This window comes from Aquarana catesbeiana, linkage group LG11 (assembly GCF_042186555.1).
Source record: "Aquarana catesbeiana isolate 2022-GZ linkage group LG11, ASM4218655v1, whole genome shotgun sequence".
In the NCBI taxonomy this organism is placed as follows: domain Eukaryota; kingdom Metazoa; phylum Chordata; class Amphibia; order Anura; family Ranidae; genus Aquarana; species Aquarana catesbeiana.
Genome location: NC_133334.1, coordinates 280,297,135 through 280,315,929, shown reverse-complemented (window position 1 = coordinate 280,315,929; position 18,795 = coordinate 280,297,135). Strand labels below are relative to the sequence as shown.

General features: G+C 44.9%; 1 protein-coding gene across 1 annotated transcript in view; it reads right to left on the bottom strand.

Annotated features, from left to right (window-relative positions):
* Nucleotides 1-3,897: 3,897 nt before the first annotated feature.
* The window catches only part of LOC141112835 (DNA topoisomerase I, mitochondrial-like), a 125,821-nt gene continuing 110,923 nt past the window's right edge, over nucleotides 3,898-18,795 (bottom strand). The window contains exons 14-18 of the mRNA XM_073605917.1: nucleotides 18,004-18,118; nucleotides 17,486-17,613; nucleotides 7,966-8,060; nucleotides 6,177-6,326; nucleotides 3,898-4,169 (exon numbers count right to left, since the gene is read on the bottom strand). Coding sequence (XP_073462018.1) covers nucleotides 4,067-4,169; nucleotides 6,177-6,326; nucleotides 7,966-8,060; nucleotides 17,486-17,613; nucleotides 18,004-18,118 — 591 coding nt within the window. The 3' untranslated portion in view covers nucleotides 3,898-4,066. The remainder of the gene's footprint in view (nucleotides 4,170-6,176; nucleotides 6,327-7,965; nucleotides 8,061-17,485; nucleotides 17,614-18,003; nucleotides 18,119-18,795) is intronic.

Genomic DNA, 18,795 nt, shown 5'->3' with positions numbered 1-18,795 from the left:
CATTGAAATCACTATATAATCACTATATATATATATATATATCATGTCTGCAGTCTCTGACCATCTCCTGTATCATGTCTGCAGTCTCTGACCATCTCTTGTATCATGTCTGCAGTCTCTGACCATCTCTTGTATCATGTCTGCAGTCTCTGACCATCTCCTGTAATACGTCCGCAGTCTCTGACCATCTCCTGTATCATGTCCGCAGTCTCTGACCATCTCTTGTATCATGCCTGCAGTCTCTGACCATCTCTTGTATCATGTCCGCAGTCTCTGACCATCTCTTGTATCATGTCTGCAGTCTCTGACCATCTCTTGTATCATGTCTGCAGTCTCTGACCATCTCTTGTATCATGTCCGCAGTCTCGGACCATCTCTTGTATCATGTCTGCAGTCTCTGACCATCTCTTGTATCATGTCTGCAGTCTCTGACCATCTCTTGTATCATGTCTGCAGTCTCTGACCATCTCCTGTAATACGTCCGCAGTCTCTGACCATCTCCTGTATCATGTCTGCAATCTTTCTTAAACACACTTCTAATAGTATTAGCAAATGTTCCATTCTGTGCACCTCTAGCAGACATGATACAAGAGATGGTCAGAGACTGAAGACATGATAAAAAAAGATCAATGCAGCCTCACCAGTGCCCATATCAGAGCGGCGATCTCCTGCTGTGTCACGGAGCTGGATTTGAATTTCCTGGCTGCAGTAACAATGTCCCAGCTCCTTTGATGACATCACACTGATTGTTACTGCTGCCGCCCAGACAATTCAGCTCCGTGACACACAGGGAAATTGCGGCTAGGAGAGGACAGATGACACCTCCGCAATGGGCGGCACCCAGGGCAGACCCCGTCTTTTTTTGGCGCTCCATTATCTGCATTTTTCTTCTTTCGGCAGCATGCCAAAAACAGTTTTCGGACGATAATTTTAGGTGGCCAAAATTTCAGTGCACCACTTATTTTTTTCTATCCTTTCATGTGACAACACTGAAGAAATGACACTTGTCTACAATGTAAAGTAGTGAGTGTACAGCTTGTATAACAGTGTAAATTTACTGTCCCCTCAAAATAACTCAACACACAGCCAATAATGTCTAAACCGCTGGCAACAAAAGTGAGTACACCCCTAAGTGAAAATCTCCAAATTGGGCCCAATTAGCCATTTTCCCTCCATGTCATGTGACTCGTTAGTGTTACAAGGTCTCAGGTGTGAATGGGGAGCAGGTGTGTTAAATTTGGTGTTATCGCTCTCACTCTCTCATACTGGTCACTGGAAGTTCAACATGGCACCTCATGGCAAAGAACTCTCTGAGGATCCGAAAAAAAATGTTTTGCTCTACATAAAGATGATATAAACAAGGCCAAGGATAAATCCAAGGAAAGATCCAAGCTTACTCACCAGTCAGCCCGCCGACAACCAAATCAACCTTTCTACAGTATGCGTTAAACCAGGGGTTTAGTTTGCACGCATTTGCAAATACATGCGTAAGCCACAGAGCCTCGCCACGTCACCCTACATAAAGATGGCCTAGGCTATAAGAAGATTGCCAAGACCCTGAAACTGAGCTGCAGCACAGTGGCCAAGACCATACAGCAGTATAACAGGACAGGTTCCACTCAGAACAGGCCTCGCCATGGTCCACCAAAGAAGTTGAGGTCACGTGCTCAGCGTCATATCCAGAGGTTGTCTATAGGAAATGGACGTATGAGTGCTGCCAGCATTGCTGCAGAGGTTGTAGGGGTGGGGGGGGGTCAGCCTGTCAGTGCTCAGACCATAAGCCGCACACTGCATCAAATTGGTCTGCATGGCTGTCGTCCCAGAAGGAAGCCTCTTCTAAAGATGATGCACAAGAAAGCCCACAAACAGTTTGCTGAAGACAAGCAGACTAAGTACATGGATTACTGGAACCATGTCCTGTGGTCTGATGAGACCAAGATGAACGTATTTGGTTCAGATGGTGACAAGTGTGTGTGGGGGCAACCAGGTGAGGAGGACAAAGACAAGTGTGTCTTGTCTACAGTCAAGCATGGTGGTGGGAGTGTCATGGTCTGGGGCTGCATGAGTGCTGCCGGCACTGGGGGGCTACAGATCATTGAGGGAACCATGAATGCCAACATGTACTGTGACATACTGAAGCAGAGCATGATCCCCTCCCTTCAGAGACTGGACCGCAGGGCAGTATTCCAACATGATAAAGACCCCAAACACACCTCCAAGATGACCACTGCCTTGCTAAAGAAGCTGAGGGTAAAGGTGATGGACTGGCCAAGCATGTCTCCAGACCTAAACCCTATTGATCATCTGTGGAACATCCTCAAACGGATGTCTCCAGACCAGTGGTGGTGCGTCTGTAAGGATATGATGGACTTTACAGTCTCCATGATTTCTATATAAAATGGAAGCTGCATAATCAAAGAAACAGATTCATTTTCCATCAGTAAGATCTTTAAGCTAAATTCAGAAACTGCTGACTGTGTCTTGTCATTTTATCTATTAACTAGTACCTACAGAGTAAATAGTAGATAAGAGAGCAAACAGTAGAGATGATCATGTGTAAGTGACATGGAGTTGTATCTTTGTGATTGGTTCAATGATGTGACGCCTTAAGGTTCCGTTCTGTAATTATACTATATATGCTGTACAAATCTGAATACTAGGGATGGGCCGAATGGACCCAGACTTTCGAACACCGCGACCGTTCGGACCCGAATAACGAACCCCATTAAAGTCAACGGGACCCAAACGTCAAATTTTAAAAGTGCCCATTTTGAAGGCTTAAATGCAAGTAATTGGGCATACAATGGTTATAGGGGTCCGGGTCCTGCCCTGGGGGACACGTATCAAAAAAAAAAAAAAAAAAAAAAGTTTGTGAAAACCGTCATTTTTAAATGAGCAAGTGATTTTTTTATTTTTAAAGTGAAAGCCTAAAAATGAAAGATTCCTTCCAATATCGTGCCTGGGGGGTCCCCTTAGTCTAACTGTAAAGTGGCACATCTGTACCATGTCTAGAATCTGCTGCAGCAATAATTGAATTTATAAAGCCAAAAAAAAAAACATTTTTCCTGCAAGCCGCCTTTATTTTGCTCAGCAACAGCTGGGGAGCCAGAAGTGTGTGTGATGAGGCCACAATGTGGTGCACTGGGAACACGATTAGATTTTTTTGGGTACATTCTGGGGTCATTTTGACTTTGGATAGAAGTAACCGGTGCGTTAAAATCGGTCTTTGGGTGTCAGCGGCGCGCTCCCACCGTAACCCTATAGACCGTGCAGGGGTCTCAAATTGGTGGCCCTCCAGCTGTTGCAAAACTACAACTCCCATGAGGCATTGCAAGGCTGACAGTTACAAGTCTGACTCCCACAGGCAGAGGCATGATGGGGCTTATAGTTCCTGTAACAGCTGGAGGGGCCGCCAGTTTGAGACCCCCTGCTATAGAGGTACTCCCGATGAAAAACAAGAATCGGCCTTGCTGTAAAAAATGGAATGGCGGCAAACTTTGACCCTTAAAAATCTCCATTGGGGCGCTTTAAAATTTTTATTATTTATTTTACTTTTTATTTTTACACTGTCCCTTCAAAAAAAAAAAAAAAAAAAAAAAAAGGTTGGATGACTTTTTTTTCCTATTACAAAGGATGTACATCCCTTGTGATAGAAAAAAAGCATGACAGGACCTCTTTAATGTGAGATCTGGGGGTCAAAAAAAAGACCTCAGATTTACAATTAAAAGCAAAAAAAAAAAAAAAAAAAAAAAATTCTTGGGCCGGGTGACGGGTGAGCAGAGGATTTGGAAGGATTTATGGGGTCCTGGTTCCATAAAGTGTTGAGAACCCCCCCGCCCTGTTCTATAGGATCATTGTGGGGGGGTGCTGTGCCACCAGAAAAAATGAACCAGAGACTTATTATATAAAAAAATGTTTAATCAAAAATAAAAAAATAAAAACAGCACGATAAATAATGTGGACAAAATATGGAGAATATAAAAGTCTTGGTAGTCAGTTATCAATAAATACTGAAAATCGAGAATCCAGAAGAAGTATATAAAGTCTATGGAGACGATCCGGAGACTTAAAAGAAGAAGTCGCTTTCCGCCATATCGATCGCCCAGGCAAACTTGTCCCTCAGCGTCTTATTGTAGATCTTCTCCAACCCAACGTTCCACTTCTTGCACCTATTGAGGGGAAAAAAAAAAAAAAACGAACAAGGCCAGGAGCATTACTTGAAGTATTAAACCCATATATTCATATACTGCAGATTATCAGTCATTAGATGTGGCGGCTGCATTCGTTTTCTTTATTTAGGCTTTTCCCCCTTTTTTTTTTTTTTTTTACCTGATGATCTGGCCAGTAACAAACCTCCTGTATTAGAGCCCCCCCCCCCCCACTCTGGATGAAGGAGCACAGGGGGGGCACCTTTGGACAGCAGCATTGTCAGTCTGGAGGGGGGTGGGGTGTTAGATGGACTAGCAGATTTAGATACATTATCACTGTGCAGAATTGTGTATTTATCTCTATCTCTATATATTTCGTGTATTGGGTGCGAGTGCACGCCGCCGGCGGCTCACGCCCGATGTGAATCTACACAGATCGCCGGATCACCGTTTTGTCAGTATGGAAGGCATGGATCCCATTGTTCCTGTAAACCAGGAAAACCAACCCATGCCTTCCACTAGCACCGAAAAAAAGAATCTCCCCCACAATACACGCACTGGTTTCAAGTGATTTTTAACTTGAAACCAACAAGTGTCAGAAAAAGGTTTAGTATTTAATTGGTTAAACTTCCCTCATTTACAGACCGAATGTTGTGGGTGTTTTTTTTTTGTTTGTTTTTTTGACAGCTGTCAGCTTGAGCAGAGAACTCTGCATAGAAAGAATCGGGAAAATGCTTTAAGATCGCGAGGGGGAAAACAATCACAATCTCGATTAACTATTAATCGCGAAGCTCTAGGCGGCGATCAGCGACTTTTAGCGGGACTGCGATATTGCAGCGATCAGTCTGACACTGACATTTTAGACACACTTTTTTTTTTTTAATTTATTTTTTTTTGGTAACCAGTGACACACACACACACATATATATATATATATATATATATATATATATATATATATATATATATATATATATATATATACATACATACATACATACATACACACACACACACACATACATTTTTTTTAAGCAGAGACAATAGAGATTAAAATGGAAGTGAAGTGACTGTCCTCAGGTGATACACAGAGATGAAACAAATCCTCCAACATAATTTGTCCCCGTTTTTACCTGCAGTCTTCTCTTCTCTACATCTGTTCAAAGTCCAGAATTTATACAGCTTGTCTGAGATTTAAGAAAGCTTTTGGAAAGCGGGGAGCTGAAGTTACACAGGAACAGAGCGGAGGCTTGTCAATAATGGGCTGTGTGCTGGAGCTCCCTCCCCTGTCACCATTTTGCTCTTGGTGTCAGGAAAACTTGCCAGAAGTGACTCATGCTTATAGAGGAATGAAGCAGCAGAGAGAAATTACACTTCTGGCTCTGGATTTAGAGAAATACACACTATAGGGCAGGGATATGCAATTAGCGGACCTCCAGCTGTTGCAGAACTACAACTCCCATGAGGCATAGCAAGACTGACAGCCACAAGCATGACACCCAGAGGCAGAGGCATGATGGGACTTGTAGTTTTGCAACAGCTGGTGGTCCGCTAATTGCATATCCCTGATATAGGGGGATATTCTTTGTTCAGATTTCATGTATGAGGTTTACAACCACTTTAATAACTTTTTTTTTTTTACTTTGAATATCCCTACAGCAAATGAAATTGCCAGGACGGTGCAAAACACCCCCAAAGTAGGAAAGTAGAACCCCTAAAGTAATCTAAATTTTTTCCGCAAATTTTAAAGTGGGAAAAAAAAAAGAATTCTGGTATTGAGGGGTAATGGTGCAATGGAGTAGAGGAAGGGATTCATGTACAGGTCAACAAACACTTTTTTTTTTTTTTTTTTACAATAGGCGGTAGTAAGGTGGTTAAGCCCCTCCCACTGTTAGGGCAACTGTGGCCATTATTACTCTACTCGGGGTGCCCCAATCTCAGCAATGCTTCTGCCTCCTGGGGGGTGGGGGGGGGGAGGTCTATAATGAAAAGGTCATATCAGAGAAGTACTGGCGTTCCTTTACCCACCAGGCCACACTGATTCGGGGATCCAGATAGTTTAGCTTGGAGGTGCTCAAGGCAATCTGCTTGTTCTCCTCTCTGTCCGTCGCCTGCACCTCCAGTTTCATAATCTGCTCCTCCGATCTCTGAAGAGCCTTCTTCTTGCTTTCTATGAGCCTAAAAATCAACAGAAGAGGAATTATTTGGAGTAAAAAAAAAAACTGAACGTTGGCCCCTTTACAGATCTATAAATGCAGACATTGTGGGGCGCCTGCGGGCAGCGACTAATGCAAATGGTTTAGTGTACTTTGTAGAGCGCTGTGAAAGTGTTGGCACCATATAAAACAAAAAAAATTGGATCAACTGTAGAAATTCTAAAGCTAGCCATACATCCTTCAAAGTTAATTTGTTTCCTGATAACTTTTGCTTAGTATACGGCCCTGCTGCCCCCCTCCCCCTTCCTCACTAGATATCTTTCAATGGAAAATATTGGGCCAATCACAACATATCAAATGCAGCTGATGTATGGGCTGCCTGACAGTGGCTGTCAGAATACCACAGGGCCTCCAACCCTCGCCTCCATTCCCACCGCCGCTCCAACCCTCGCCTCCATTCCCACCGCCGCTCCAACCCTCGCCTCCATTCCCACCGCCGCTCCAACCCTCGCCTCCATTCCCACCGCCGCTCCAACCCTCGCCTCCATTCCCACCGCCGCTCCAACCCTCGCCTCCATTCCCACCGCCGCTCCAACCCTCGCCTCCATTCCCACCGCCGCTCCAACCCTCGCCTCCATTCCCACCGCCGCTCCAACCCTCGCCTCCAACCCACCGCCGCTCCAACCCTCGCCTCCATTCCCACCGCCGCTCCAACCCTCGCCTCCATTCCCACCGCCGCTCCAACCCTCGCCTCCAACCCACCGCCGCTCCAACCCTCGCCTCCAACCCACCGCCGCTCCAACCCTCGCCTCCAACCCACCGCCGCTCCAACCCTCGCCTTCAACCCACAGCCGCTCCAACCCTCGCCTTCAACCCACAGCCGCTCCAACCCTCGCCTTCAACCCACAGCCGCTCCAACCCTCGCCTTCAACCCACAGCCGCTCCAACCCTCGCCTTCAACCCACAGCCGCTCCAACCCTCGCCTTCAACCCACAGCCGCTCCAACCCTCGCCTTCAACCCACAGCGGCTCCAACCCTCGCCTTCAACCCACTGCCGCTCCAACCCTCAGCCGCTCCAACCCTCGCCTTCAACCCACAGCCGCTCCAACCCTCGCCTTCAACCCACAGCGGCTCCAACCCTCGCCTTCAACCCACTGCCGCTCCAACCCTCAGCCGCTCCAACCCTCGCCTTCAACCCACAGCCGCTCCAACCCTCGCCTTCAACCCACAGCGGCTCCAACCCTCGCCTTCAACCCACTGCCGCTCCAACCCTCAGCCCCTCCAACCCTCGCCTTCAACCCACAGCTGTTCCAGTACTAGTCTTTAATTCCATAGCTGTTCCCAGTAGTATTTCTTTTTCACCACAATCAATTCACTATTTGTGCTCAGTCTTCCAGGTTGAGTGACTCTAAGGGGCATGGCCCCCACACCCTGGGCATGTCACCCTACACTCCCAGTTTATTAATGCAGAGAGTGGTGTTGAGATCATATCGGCGAAGCTCCCTGCATCATCAGGACAGGTTACTGCCAGGTGAAGACAGAATAAAAAGAAGACCAGATGCGTGGCCGGCCAAAAGACATCAGAAAAAGTAAAAACAAAAACCAATATACTGCTAGGGGGCATCAAGGGTGTTGGGTCTAAATATTTTCCACCTACATACTTTCTGAGCTTCTCATCGTCTTTTTCCTTAGCTTGCTTTTTGGCTTCTTTCAGCTCCTTCTTGACCAGCGCCATCTGTTCTTTCCTGGCATCGATCTAGTAGTGAAAAACAATTGCATCAACAGTAAAATTAGAAAAAAGATTGATTGGTTACCACTAAGGAACACAAGTTCCTCTTAGACACTTATACATTGAGCCCTATGCGATTTTATAAAAACGAGGAAGTAGCAGTGATAGAATGTTCTACACCAGCTTAACCTAGAAACATGGGCACCTGCCTGAGTTTTCCCAGGGATAGGGATTCTTAGATGTAGTGGTTGCATTAGTTTTCTTTTTTCCACCCGATAATCTACATCCTTGTCTTTGTGGCTACACTCGCTCAGAGTGTCTATGGACAAAGCCATGGTTGTCACCCAGGCTATGCTCCTGAATTGGACTACAAACTTGTCTTCCACTTCAATACATGAGGGAAGAGTAGTTTGGAGTTTACAGAATATAGCTTGTAAGGAAGATAACATTGTTTTTGGCATCAGAAGATCAAGAAGTCGTCTCTCTTCTTGCTTATAAAAGGTTTTTAGCCTACAAAGAAAAAAACAAATGCCGCCACCACATTCAAGGATTGGTAAACTGCGACATTACACTTTTGTTATTGGATTTAGAGATCCTTTAATGTACACAAGTAGAACAAATGTCGTACATTCGTAAATTCGAAAATTCGAAAATTAGAAAATTAGAAAATTCGGAAATTTGTAAATTCGAAATTTGAAAATCCAAAAATTCAAAAATCTGAAATAGTAACTCACTGTTAAATTATAGTTATTGGAATTTCCTTTCAAATTTGGCTGTTAGTGAACGTAACGAATACGAATTTATCTGAAGTTACGAATTATCCGAAATAACGAATGCTGCATCTAAACAAAAGGAACAAATTAATAATAAAGTTTTTATTATTATTATTATTTCATTACGTTCCATTGGTTTGGATACGGCATTTATTTTGCATAATCCGTAACTTCGGATAAATTTGTATTTGTTACGTTCACTAACAGCCAAATTTGAAAGGAAATTACAATACTTATAAGTGAATAGTTAGCAATAGTTATTATTAGTTAATCATTTCAGATTTCCGAATTTACAAATTTACAAATTCACTAATTCACTAATCTACTAATTTACGAATGTACAAATTTATGAATGTACGAATGTACAAATTTACGAATTTACGAATGTACGAATGTACGAATTTGCGAATGTGCGAATGTACGAATGTGCGAATGTGCGAATGTGCGAATTTACAAATTTTCTAATTTTCTAATTTATGAATATTCGGAAAAATTTGTTAAACGGGTTTTCGTTAATTCGGATATTTCCGAATTTGTTGAAATTCGTTATAAAAACGAATTCGAAAGGAATTGCACATGTCTAGTAAATAATTTATACCCACAACTACCTACCCATGCCTGTTAATGGGTTACTTTAGAATGGTAGATCTCCGGCCATTAGAAATGGAAAAGTTTGAGCTCTACATTCAAGAATAAATCTGGCCGCACACTAGTATAATTTTATTTGAAAACTTGTTTGTTGGCCCAATGCTTCAATTTTCTAATCATTAGTGGGGCGAAATTGACAATTGTTTTTGACCATGAGTGGAGATGAGAAAATTCAAAACAGCAGAATGCAAAAAAAAAAAAAAAAAAAAAAAACACAAAAAAGATCTTGATTGGATGAATTCCCAACAGTGAATGTGAAGTTCCTATGGAAATTGCCATTCATTGTGAAACCGGTTATAAGTAAATTAAATTTTGAAGTACTTTTGGACAACTTTTGCCAAGTCTCTATTGGCATCATGGAATGTATCAGTTTTTCTCGAATCGTCTTCCAGGGCAGCATCCGAGAGATAGGCTCCTCCTCCCTAAAACAGGAAACACATTAGTCCACCATTATAAATTTCACACTCTTACCTGTGTGCCTCAGTTGTTTGTGTTTCCTCCGGACCCACAGGAGCTGCAAGAACGTTTGTTATTTTATTTTCACCTGTCTCTGTGCTTGTTGCAGGAGACCCCCTGCCAGCATCCCATACAGCCCAAGGGGCTTTGGGAGGGCGAGCAGGCGCAGCACTGGGCAACATTGCTCAAAGCCTGAGATTTCGCCCCTACTGAGGGGTCTGCAATCATCCCCCCAGGCTGCAGGAGGACTCTGTCATCCCCACCCCATGCCGCTGTTAGGCCTGTGTATGCTTCCACAAGCACCCCCCTCTGGCTTTCCGCAGAATCTGGAGCCCACCAGGGGGGATGGATACATGCATAGATGGGCGCCCCCCACCCCCCCCCCCCCGCCGCCGCCGACCGCTGCCGAAAACCTCAGCAGCAGAGGGTCTAGCAGGGAGGGTTTTGCACCTTCTAAATTAGGTCCCTGGTGGCTGCGGCTGTCCCCCCCAAACGAATCCACCGCTCTCCGGGCGGCGCAGCAGCGTCCTCACCGCCACAGGCCGCTACAGGAAGTCGGGGGTGTACCAAGATGGCGCCGAGGAAGTTCCGCTTCCGGGTTGGCGGCCATTTTCCCGTAGTCTATCTACTGCGGAGATAGAGCAAGGACACCTAGGGGCGGGAAGTTTAAAAAAAAAAAAAAAAAAAAAAAGAAGAGAAAGAAAACAGAATACAAATAGCAAATTTGTTCAATGCTACCCTTCACTACCAGCACAGTTACTCTACAATACAGCGGCATGTGCAGGTGTGTCCACCAACCTGCACGGGGTCAGCCGGGGGCGGGGCCGGAGCTTATGCAGGAAGCAGATAAAAAGGCCTCTAAGCAGAGGATCCTGGTGGCTGATCATGTCTGACGCTTCCCCACCCTGCCCTGCAGATCCTGCAAATCAGGACAGCTCCAAGGTAAGCCAGAATATTCTTGAATTATCTCTGTCTTAACCTCTTAAGGCTCGATTCACACCTATGCATGTTGCTTTTGAGCGTTTTTGGAGGTTTTTTTTTTCATGCTTGCCGCGTTTTTGAGCCGCGTTTTTGCCGCGATTTTGCCGCGATTTTGCCGCGATTTGCGTTTTGCGTTTTTTTTTTTTTTCATTTTTTTTTACAGTCTTACAAAAAAATTACAAAAAAAAAAAAAAAAAAAAAAAAAAAAAAAAAACGTCAAAAACGCACCAAAAACGCATCAAAAACGCATCAAAAACGCTGCAAAAAAGGTGCACTTGCGTTTTTGATGCTTGTCCATTGAAAACCATTACATGCAAAACGCTGCATTTTGCATGAGAAAAAGTCCCCGACCCTTTCCAAAAACGCGGAGATACAAAAAAGCATTGATGTGAACATGTTCCATAGGAACCCATGTTAAAAAATTCCCGTGCATTTCTGCAAAATGCAAAATGCATCAAAAAACGCGCTAGTGTGAATGGGGCCTTACTGCCTATCTATAGGCAGTTCCTTTGACCACCTAAACTCACGGGGTTTTTTTGTTCTCTATGCTCGCTTGCAGGCAAAGACCCCTGAGGAAAGGAAGGCTAAAGGCAAAACATGTGCCTCATGCAGCCACAGGCTTTCCCCAGATTGGAAAAAGCCCCTGTGTCAGAAATGCTTAGACAAAATGGTGGCAAAAGAATCACAGGGATTTTTGAAAGACCTGCTCAATTCTTTTAAGAAAGAAATTCAGAGCACCATGGCACCACTACGCTCAGCTATAGAGAAATTAGAAACGCCAGCAAGTGTCGCTCAGGCCAGTATCCCATCTACCAGCGGAACACACATTCCAAGGGAGGACAAGGTACAGGCAGAACAAGAGGTGGATTCAGATGAATCTGAACAATCTGAATCAGAAGACGGTATCTGTTCAGACTCAGAGGAGGAAGGGCATGGGAAGCAGGGGCGGCAAACCTAAATCCGGCTATTGCTTCCACCTGCACAGCCCGAACCTTGCTAATCTGGCTAACCCAGCTGCAAGATCTATTGGAGAACGACACACCCAGGGAGGAACTAATTAAAACCATCCCCACACTAACTAGAGCGGCAGCTTTCTTGGCAGATGCTTCAGCAGAAACTGTCAGAATATCCTCTAGGACCACGGCACTACTAAACTCGGCCCGCAGAGCCCTGTGGTCAAAATCCTGGGGGGGGGATGCACCTTCCAAGAACCGTTTATGTGGCATACCATTCACTGGAGACCTACTGTTTGGTCCCGAACTAGAAACAGTCCTGGATAGGACTGCAGCAAAAAATAAGGGGTTCCCTCAAACCAAGAAGAGACAAGGGAAGGCGCCCTTTCGGCATTTCAAGAAATTCAATAAGCCAGGGGCAAAAAAGCACTGGGGTCAACAAAACAAGAAAGGCAAAGGTGAATTCATCCTCAAGCCTAATACCCAAAAGAACAAAAAACAATGACTGCCTTCAGGTGGGGGGCAGATTGGCGGCTTTCTCCCACCAATGGGAGGAGATAACAGAAAACAAATTCATACTGCGCACCATAGCGGACGGTTACGCAATAGAATTCTCCAACCGCCCCCCAACCAAATACTTAGCGACCATGCTACCCAAGGACAGCAATCAAGCAAAGGTGTTTCTAGAATCCCTACAGAAACTATTAGATCAGAAGGTGATTTGTCACGTTCCCCAAGAGGAGGAACAAAAGGGCTTCTACTCACACATCTTCGCAAAAAGAAAACCATCAGGCAAACTAAGGCTGATACTAAACCTCAAACCACTCAACCGAGGAATAAGATACAAGAGATTCAGAATGGAATCTATCTATTCAATTAGGAACATCCTACCGCAGGAGACATTCATGGCAACACTAGACTTACAGGATGCCTACCTACATGTCCCCATAAGGAAGGATCACCAAAAGTTTCTAAGGTTCGCAATCCAGGGGCCAGCAGCTACGCTGCACCTACAGTACACAGCTCTCCCCTTCGGAATCTCCTCAGCTCCAAGAATATTCTCAAAAATAATGGCGGAAGCGCTAAAAGGTCTAAGACAGGAGGGTATTGGAATAATACCATACTTAGACGACCTCCTGTTCTTTGCGGACTCAGCAGCAATCCTAGAAAACAACCTGCGCAAGAGTATGATCTATCTGCAAAACCTGGGATGGTTAATAAACGCAGAGAAATCGCAAATGATCCCAAGCCAGAGAGTAGTGTACCTGGGATACGTGCTGGACTCCAGATTGTCAAAAATTTTCCTAACAAAGGAAAAAGACGTAAAAATGACACAAGCAATTACGTCCCTGCTAAGGAACCATTCCACAACGATCAGGCACGGAATGTCCGTACTAGGACTGATGACGTCTTCCATTCCAGCCATCACCTGGGCACAAATTCACATGCGACCCTTACAGAACTACATTCTGTCCCAATGGGATGGCAGGCAAGCATCCCTAGAAAAATCCATTCTCGTCCCCGCCACAGTCAAACAAACACTCTACTGGTGGCTCAACCCACTTCGGGTCATCGAGGGGCGCAGATGGGCTCAAGTCAATCCGGTCAGCATCACCACCGATGCAAGCGCCCTAGGATGGGGAGCCCACATGGAAGGGCGGTTCTCGCAAGGGAAATGGACACCCAAATGGGCACAAGCCTCCTCAAACTTGAGAGAGCTGAAAGCTGTGGGGGAAGCGCTAAAAACCTTCAAGCCAGCATTACAGGGGAAGGATGTAAAGATACAATCAGACAACGCAGCGACAGTCGCATACCTAAACAGACAAGGGGGCACAAAATCCCAAAAACTGATGAGACTGACACAATCTATCCTACTGTGGACAGAAGTGAACATAAGATCGATATCCGGTATTCATCTAAAAGGAACAGACAATACAGTGGCAGATTTCCTGAGCCGGAAAACGATAAAACACACGGAATGGTCGCTAAACCAAACAACCTTCACTCAAATCACCCAGAAGTGGGGAATACCCGAAGTAGACCTATTTGCTTCCAGGGCGAACGCAAAATCTCCGATATTTTTCTTCCTGGACCCTACAGATGGCAACAGCGGGGTGGATGCTTTCAACCAAAACTGGAAATGGCATCTGTGCTATGCATTCCCTCCAACTGCCATAATCCCAAAAGTAATCCAAAAAATCAAGGCAGAGAAAACAACAGTGATACTAATAGCACCACACTGGCCCCAGAGAGCATGGTTCAGTCATTTAAAAAATCTCAGCATACAACCTCAGCTGACACTGACGGACCGCCCGGATCTACTGTCACAAGGCCCAGTCAACCATCCGAACCACAAAATCTTGAAGCTCTCGGCTTGGTTACTGAGAGGGTAAAACTCCAGAACAAAGGCCTGTCAGACAGAGTAATCAACACCATCTTAAACAGCAGAAAGCCGGTAACGAGAGCCATCTATGAGAAAATAAGGAAAAAATTTGCTTCTTGGTACGAAGACAGACCAATCTCCAACGGTGGGATAATTCCAATAGTTTTGGACTTCCTACAAGATGGTGCAGACAAAAACATATCACCAAGTACCCTGAAAGTACAGGTTGCAGCACTTTCCTCGGTCATGGATACTAGACTAGTGGAAGACCCGCTGATAAGACGATTCCTCATAGCTCTTAAAAGATCCAAACCAGCCAAATTGTACAAAACTCCCACCTGGGACATGGGCACAGTACTTAAGGGCTTTCTTTCCCCTCCGTTTGAACCTATCGAGGACAGCTCAGACAAAAACCTCACGTTAAAAACTGCGCTCCTTCTGGCCTTAGTATCCGCCAGAAGAGTGAGTGAGATCCAAGCTCTATCTTCAATAGAACCATACTGTCTAATACATCTGGACAAGATAATTCTCTCTCCAGATCCAGCCTTTCTACCCAAGGTCTCTTCTACATTTCACAGAACCCAAAACATCGTCATACCCTCACTTCCAACAACCATGGATAGTAGGAAAAGAAACATTTACAGCAAACTTGATGTAAGGAACACGCTCATAGCGTATCTCGAAAGAACAAAAGAATGGCGTAGAACGACCTCCCTCTTCATCCTCTATGCAGGAATCAACAGAGGGAAACAAGCTTCAAAAAGCACCATCAGCAGATGGATAAGGATGGCCATACAGATTACCTATAAGGCACAGAATCTCACTCCACCTAGTGAAATCAGAGCGCACTCAACTAGAGCCTGGGCAACCTCGGCCGCAGAGAAAGCAGGGGCAACTCCGGAGCAGATCTGCAGGGCAGCGACATGGTCGAGCTTCAGTACTTTCGCTAAGCACTACCGCATAGACCAGCTGTCTGACCAAGACCAAGCATTTGGTCGTAAAGTGCTCCAGTCTCTAACCCCACCCTAGTAAGTATTGCTTGATATATCCTCTCGGATGCTGCCCTGGAAGACGATTCGAGAAAACAGAGTTAGGTACCTGGTAACTCTTTTTCTAAGAAGTCTTCCAGGGCAGCACTAGTTCCCACCCTTGAAACAACAAAAACCAGGTACAGAGGGGGAGCTTGCAGCTTACAGGGAATTCCTTCGGTGCTTTAACATAACTGAGGCACACAGGTAAGAGTGTGAAATTTATAATGGTGGACTAATGTGTTTCCTGTTTTAGGGAGGAGGAGCCTATCTCTCGGATGCTGCCCTGGAAGACTTCTTAGAAAAAGAGTTACCAGGTACCTAACTCTGTTTTTTCATGCATTGGTACAAAAAAAAAAAATCTACCAGTGTATGCCTAGCTTTGGTATTACTCCCACCCTTAAGTGTGGCCGTCTGACTCTGGTTCAGGAGGTATGTCAAGGAATATAGTGATGAAGAGGGGTTCTTATAACTAGAACATATTGTGGAGCTACTATTCTCATAGTGTGGACAATGGGGAGAACATGGCGCGGACGGGAGTGGAGGCGTGGGATATGCCATAGAAGCTACTGCAGACACTCTTGGTAGAGCTGCTAGAGACGTTAATGCACAATGTGAGTAGAGCTGTGGGAGAAAATGATACAGATGTTTGGAAAGCAGTTTAACACTGTTGAAGTGCGTTTAGTGTTGTGGTCACTGCTGAAGGAACAATGTATGGTGGGGGGCTAGGGCTGCCACCTTTTCTTCAAGCCAAACCCAAACATTTTAGTGGCCTGGGGCACCTTTGGGTGCCCCCAAGGAGAGTAGTAATGCGGTGCGCATAGTGTGCCACAGCGAAAAATGGGTGTGGCCAAATTGCTCCAACTGACATCATTGGCCTTCCCCCTAGTCAGCCGCCTACAGCTCCCGGGTGGTGACAGATGTGTGTGTGTGACCATCTTGGTTACTTGGGGAGCCCCAGCTTGGCCTGAATAATGTGTCTGGGTTTCAGTCTGCCTGAAACCCGAACACATGATTCAAAACCTGGACCGTCCAGGTGAATCCCGGACAGGTGGCAACTCCAGTGGGGGCATAAATACCAAAACATAAGAAATGTCTCTAGCAGGGTGTTGGCACTACTACATGAACAATGTGCACACTAAAGACTTATAAGCTGCACTTGCGAAGGGGTTGGCTCTGAAAAGGCACAAATGTTATCACGTTCAATTATTCCTGGTGGTAAAATCCTATGGTGGTGGAAAAAAAATAAATAAAAAAAGGTTCTTCATACCAGTGGTTGCCGACCACTGATGGTCCACAAGAGCCAAAGCATTGGTTATATAAGGCAGCAGTGTGACCCATGGTGAGGGGGGCAGAGAGCCAGAGCATTGTGCGTAGAAGGCATGTAAAATTTATGCTAGTGGTCCGTGAGGATTCAAAATTGCAAGTTTAGTGCATTGTGAGGTCCAAAAGGTTGGTGACCACTGCTTTATGTTATGCAGGAGAACTCAGGATTCTGCAAACTCTCCTAGTACCTTCGTAGGTCCCGGGAAATTAAGTTGGTTTTTATTGTCAGATGGTCTCCTGGTTGTCATTTCTGATATGCCCAGGTGTGAATTTAGGAAAGTATGCCAAGTGCTACAAGCTGGGTTGCTGCAGTAGGTCAAGTCTCTAACGCTCACCTCTTCTAACTGATGCTTGGAGGGTCAAATGGGGGCCCTGAACATAAGCAATGGGACCTATACAGTCTTGGGTAGATGGACAGGTCAGGAACACAGAGAACCATAAAAGTATAATCTGGTTGGTTGCTGCAGTTTTTGGAACATACAGAAAATAGCGGATGTCACACCTTTGTTTTTAAGTTGGCTATGAACTGGTCTAGTCTCCTTTTAGATCATGTAGGAGAAATAATGAGTCTCCATGAACACTAATGCCTTTTATTCCTTTGTAGATCCTGCAAGTGGAATTGTTTTTTTACTGCTAGACATTCTCCTGGTTTCGCCACCAATATGGCCACGGTGTGGGTTTGCATGCCAGGCTCTACTAGCTGGGTTGCTGCTGTATCTTGAGTTCCTAATGCTCACCCCTTATGAGTTATGCTTAGAGGGTCAGGCGGGAGCCCTGGACATATGTGATGGGACTCATCCAGTCTGGGGTAGATGGACGGGTCAGGAACCCAGAGAGCCATGAAAGTATAATCTGGTTGGTTGCTACTGTTCTTGGAACATACAGAAAATAGTTGATGTCTCACCTTGGTCTTCAAGTTGGCCATGGACTGGTCAAAAGACTTGGGTGGTGCCCGCTGATGGTTACATAGTATTGCAACCGCTCTGTTGGCTCTATTATAAGACAGGATCTTTTCTGGGGCTGTCCCTTCCGCTGGATGGAGGCAAGATATTGTAAATTTTAAAAACAGAATGGAAAAAAAAAATGCATATATGTAGCAAACACAGATATTTATACATTTTGTTGCTATTTCTCCTCTAATGTGATGCCTGGAAAATACTTGTGAACCAACATCTGAGTTTGTTGGATTGCTGCTCCCCGCTGTTTTTTTTCTTCACCCGGCCCCGATGTCATTTTGAATATCTGATCATGTGTGGGTGAAACAAGTAAACCATCTGTTCTTCACATGATTGGATAAATAATGTGAATATCCACACAATTTAAAGTAAAGATTCTCAACTACTTTAGCGAATCAGCCCAACAATCTGCCATGTACTCATGTACAGCATAAAATGGCCAAACACAAAAGAACGGTCATCTTACGCTCTGTCAGCTCCTCAAGTTGCTGTTGCAGCGTGATGGAGGCGTTGTATGTCCTGAAGACCTTGGCCGTCAGTCCTTCCATCAATGACTGCAGGTGTTTGTTCAGCATGGGTGTCTGTAGAAGAGAACTTGGTCAGTAAATGGTTTATTTAGCTGGAATTTCTGATTTAGCCAGAAATTTACCGACTCGTCCAATAGATGGAGACAAAACCCTTCCAAAAGACGTGAGTGCAGAGCTTCCCCAAGATTGTCCTCCATCAGGGGCATCTAATAGGTTGTGTTTACAGATCTCATTATTTGACTTGTGATACTGTAAACAGGTGGAAAAATGTGGAGTTGGCAGGATTACAGGAGAGGTTTGGAAAATGATTGCACCAGAGTTGTCAGTTTATATACTGGATTTCCCAGAAAGTTCATGTCGGGGCATACAATCAGTTCATGACTGAGGCATGTCCTTCCAAAGGTAAAAACTCCCATTTTGGCAGAAGAAAAAAAAACCCTTTAGGACAACATACAGTGCTCTGAAAAAAATATTTATACCCCTTGAAATTTTCCACATTTTGTCGTGTTACAACCTTAGTTACATAATTACATAGTAGGTGAGGTTGAAAAAAGACACAAGTCCATCAAGTCCAACCTTTGTGTGTGATTATATGTCAGTATTACATTGTATATCCCTGTATGTTGCGGTTGTTCAGGTGATTATCCAATAGTTTCTTGAAACTACCGATGCTCCCCGCTGAGACCACCGCCTGTGGAAGGGAATTCCACATCCTTGCCGCTCTTGCAGCA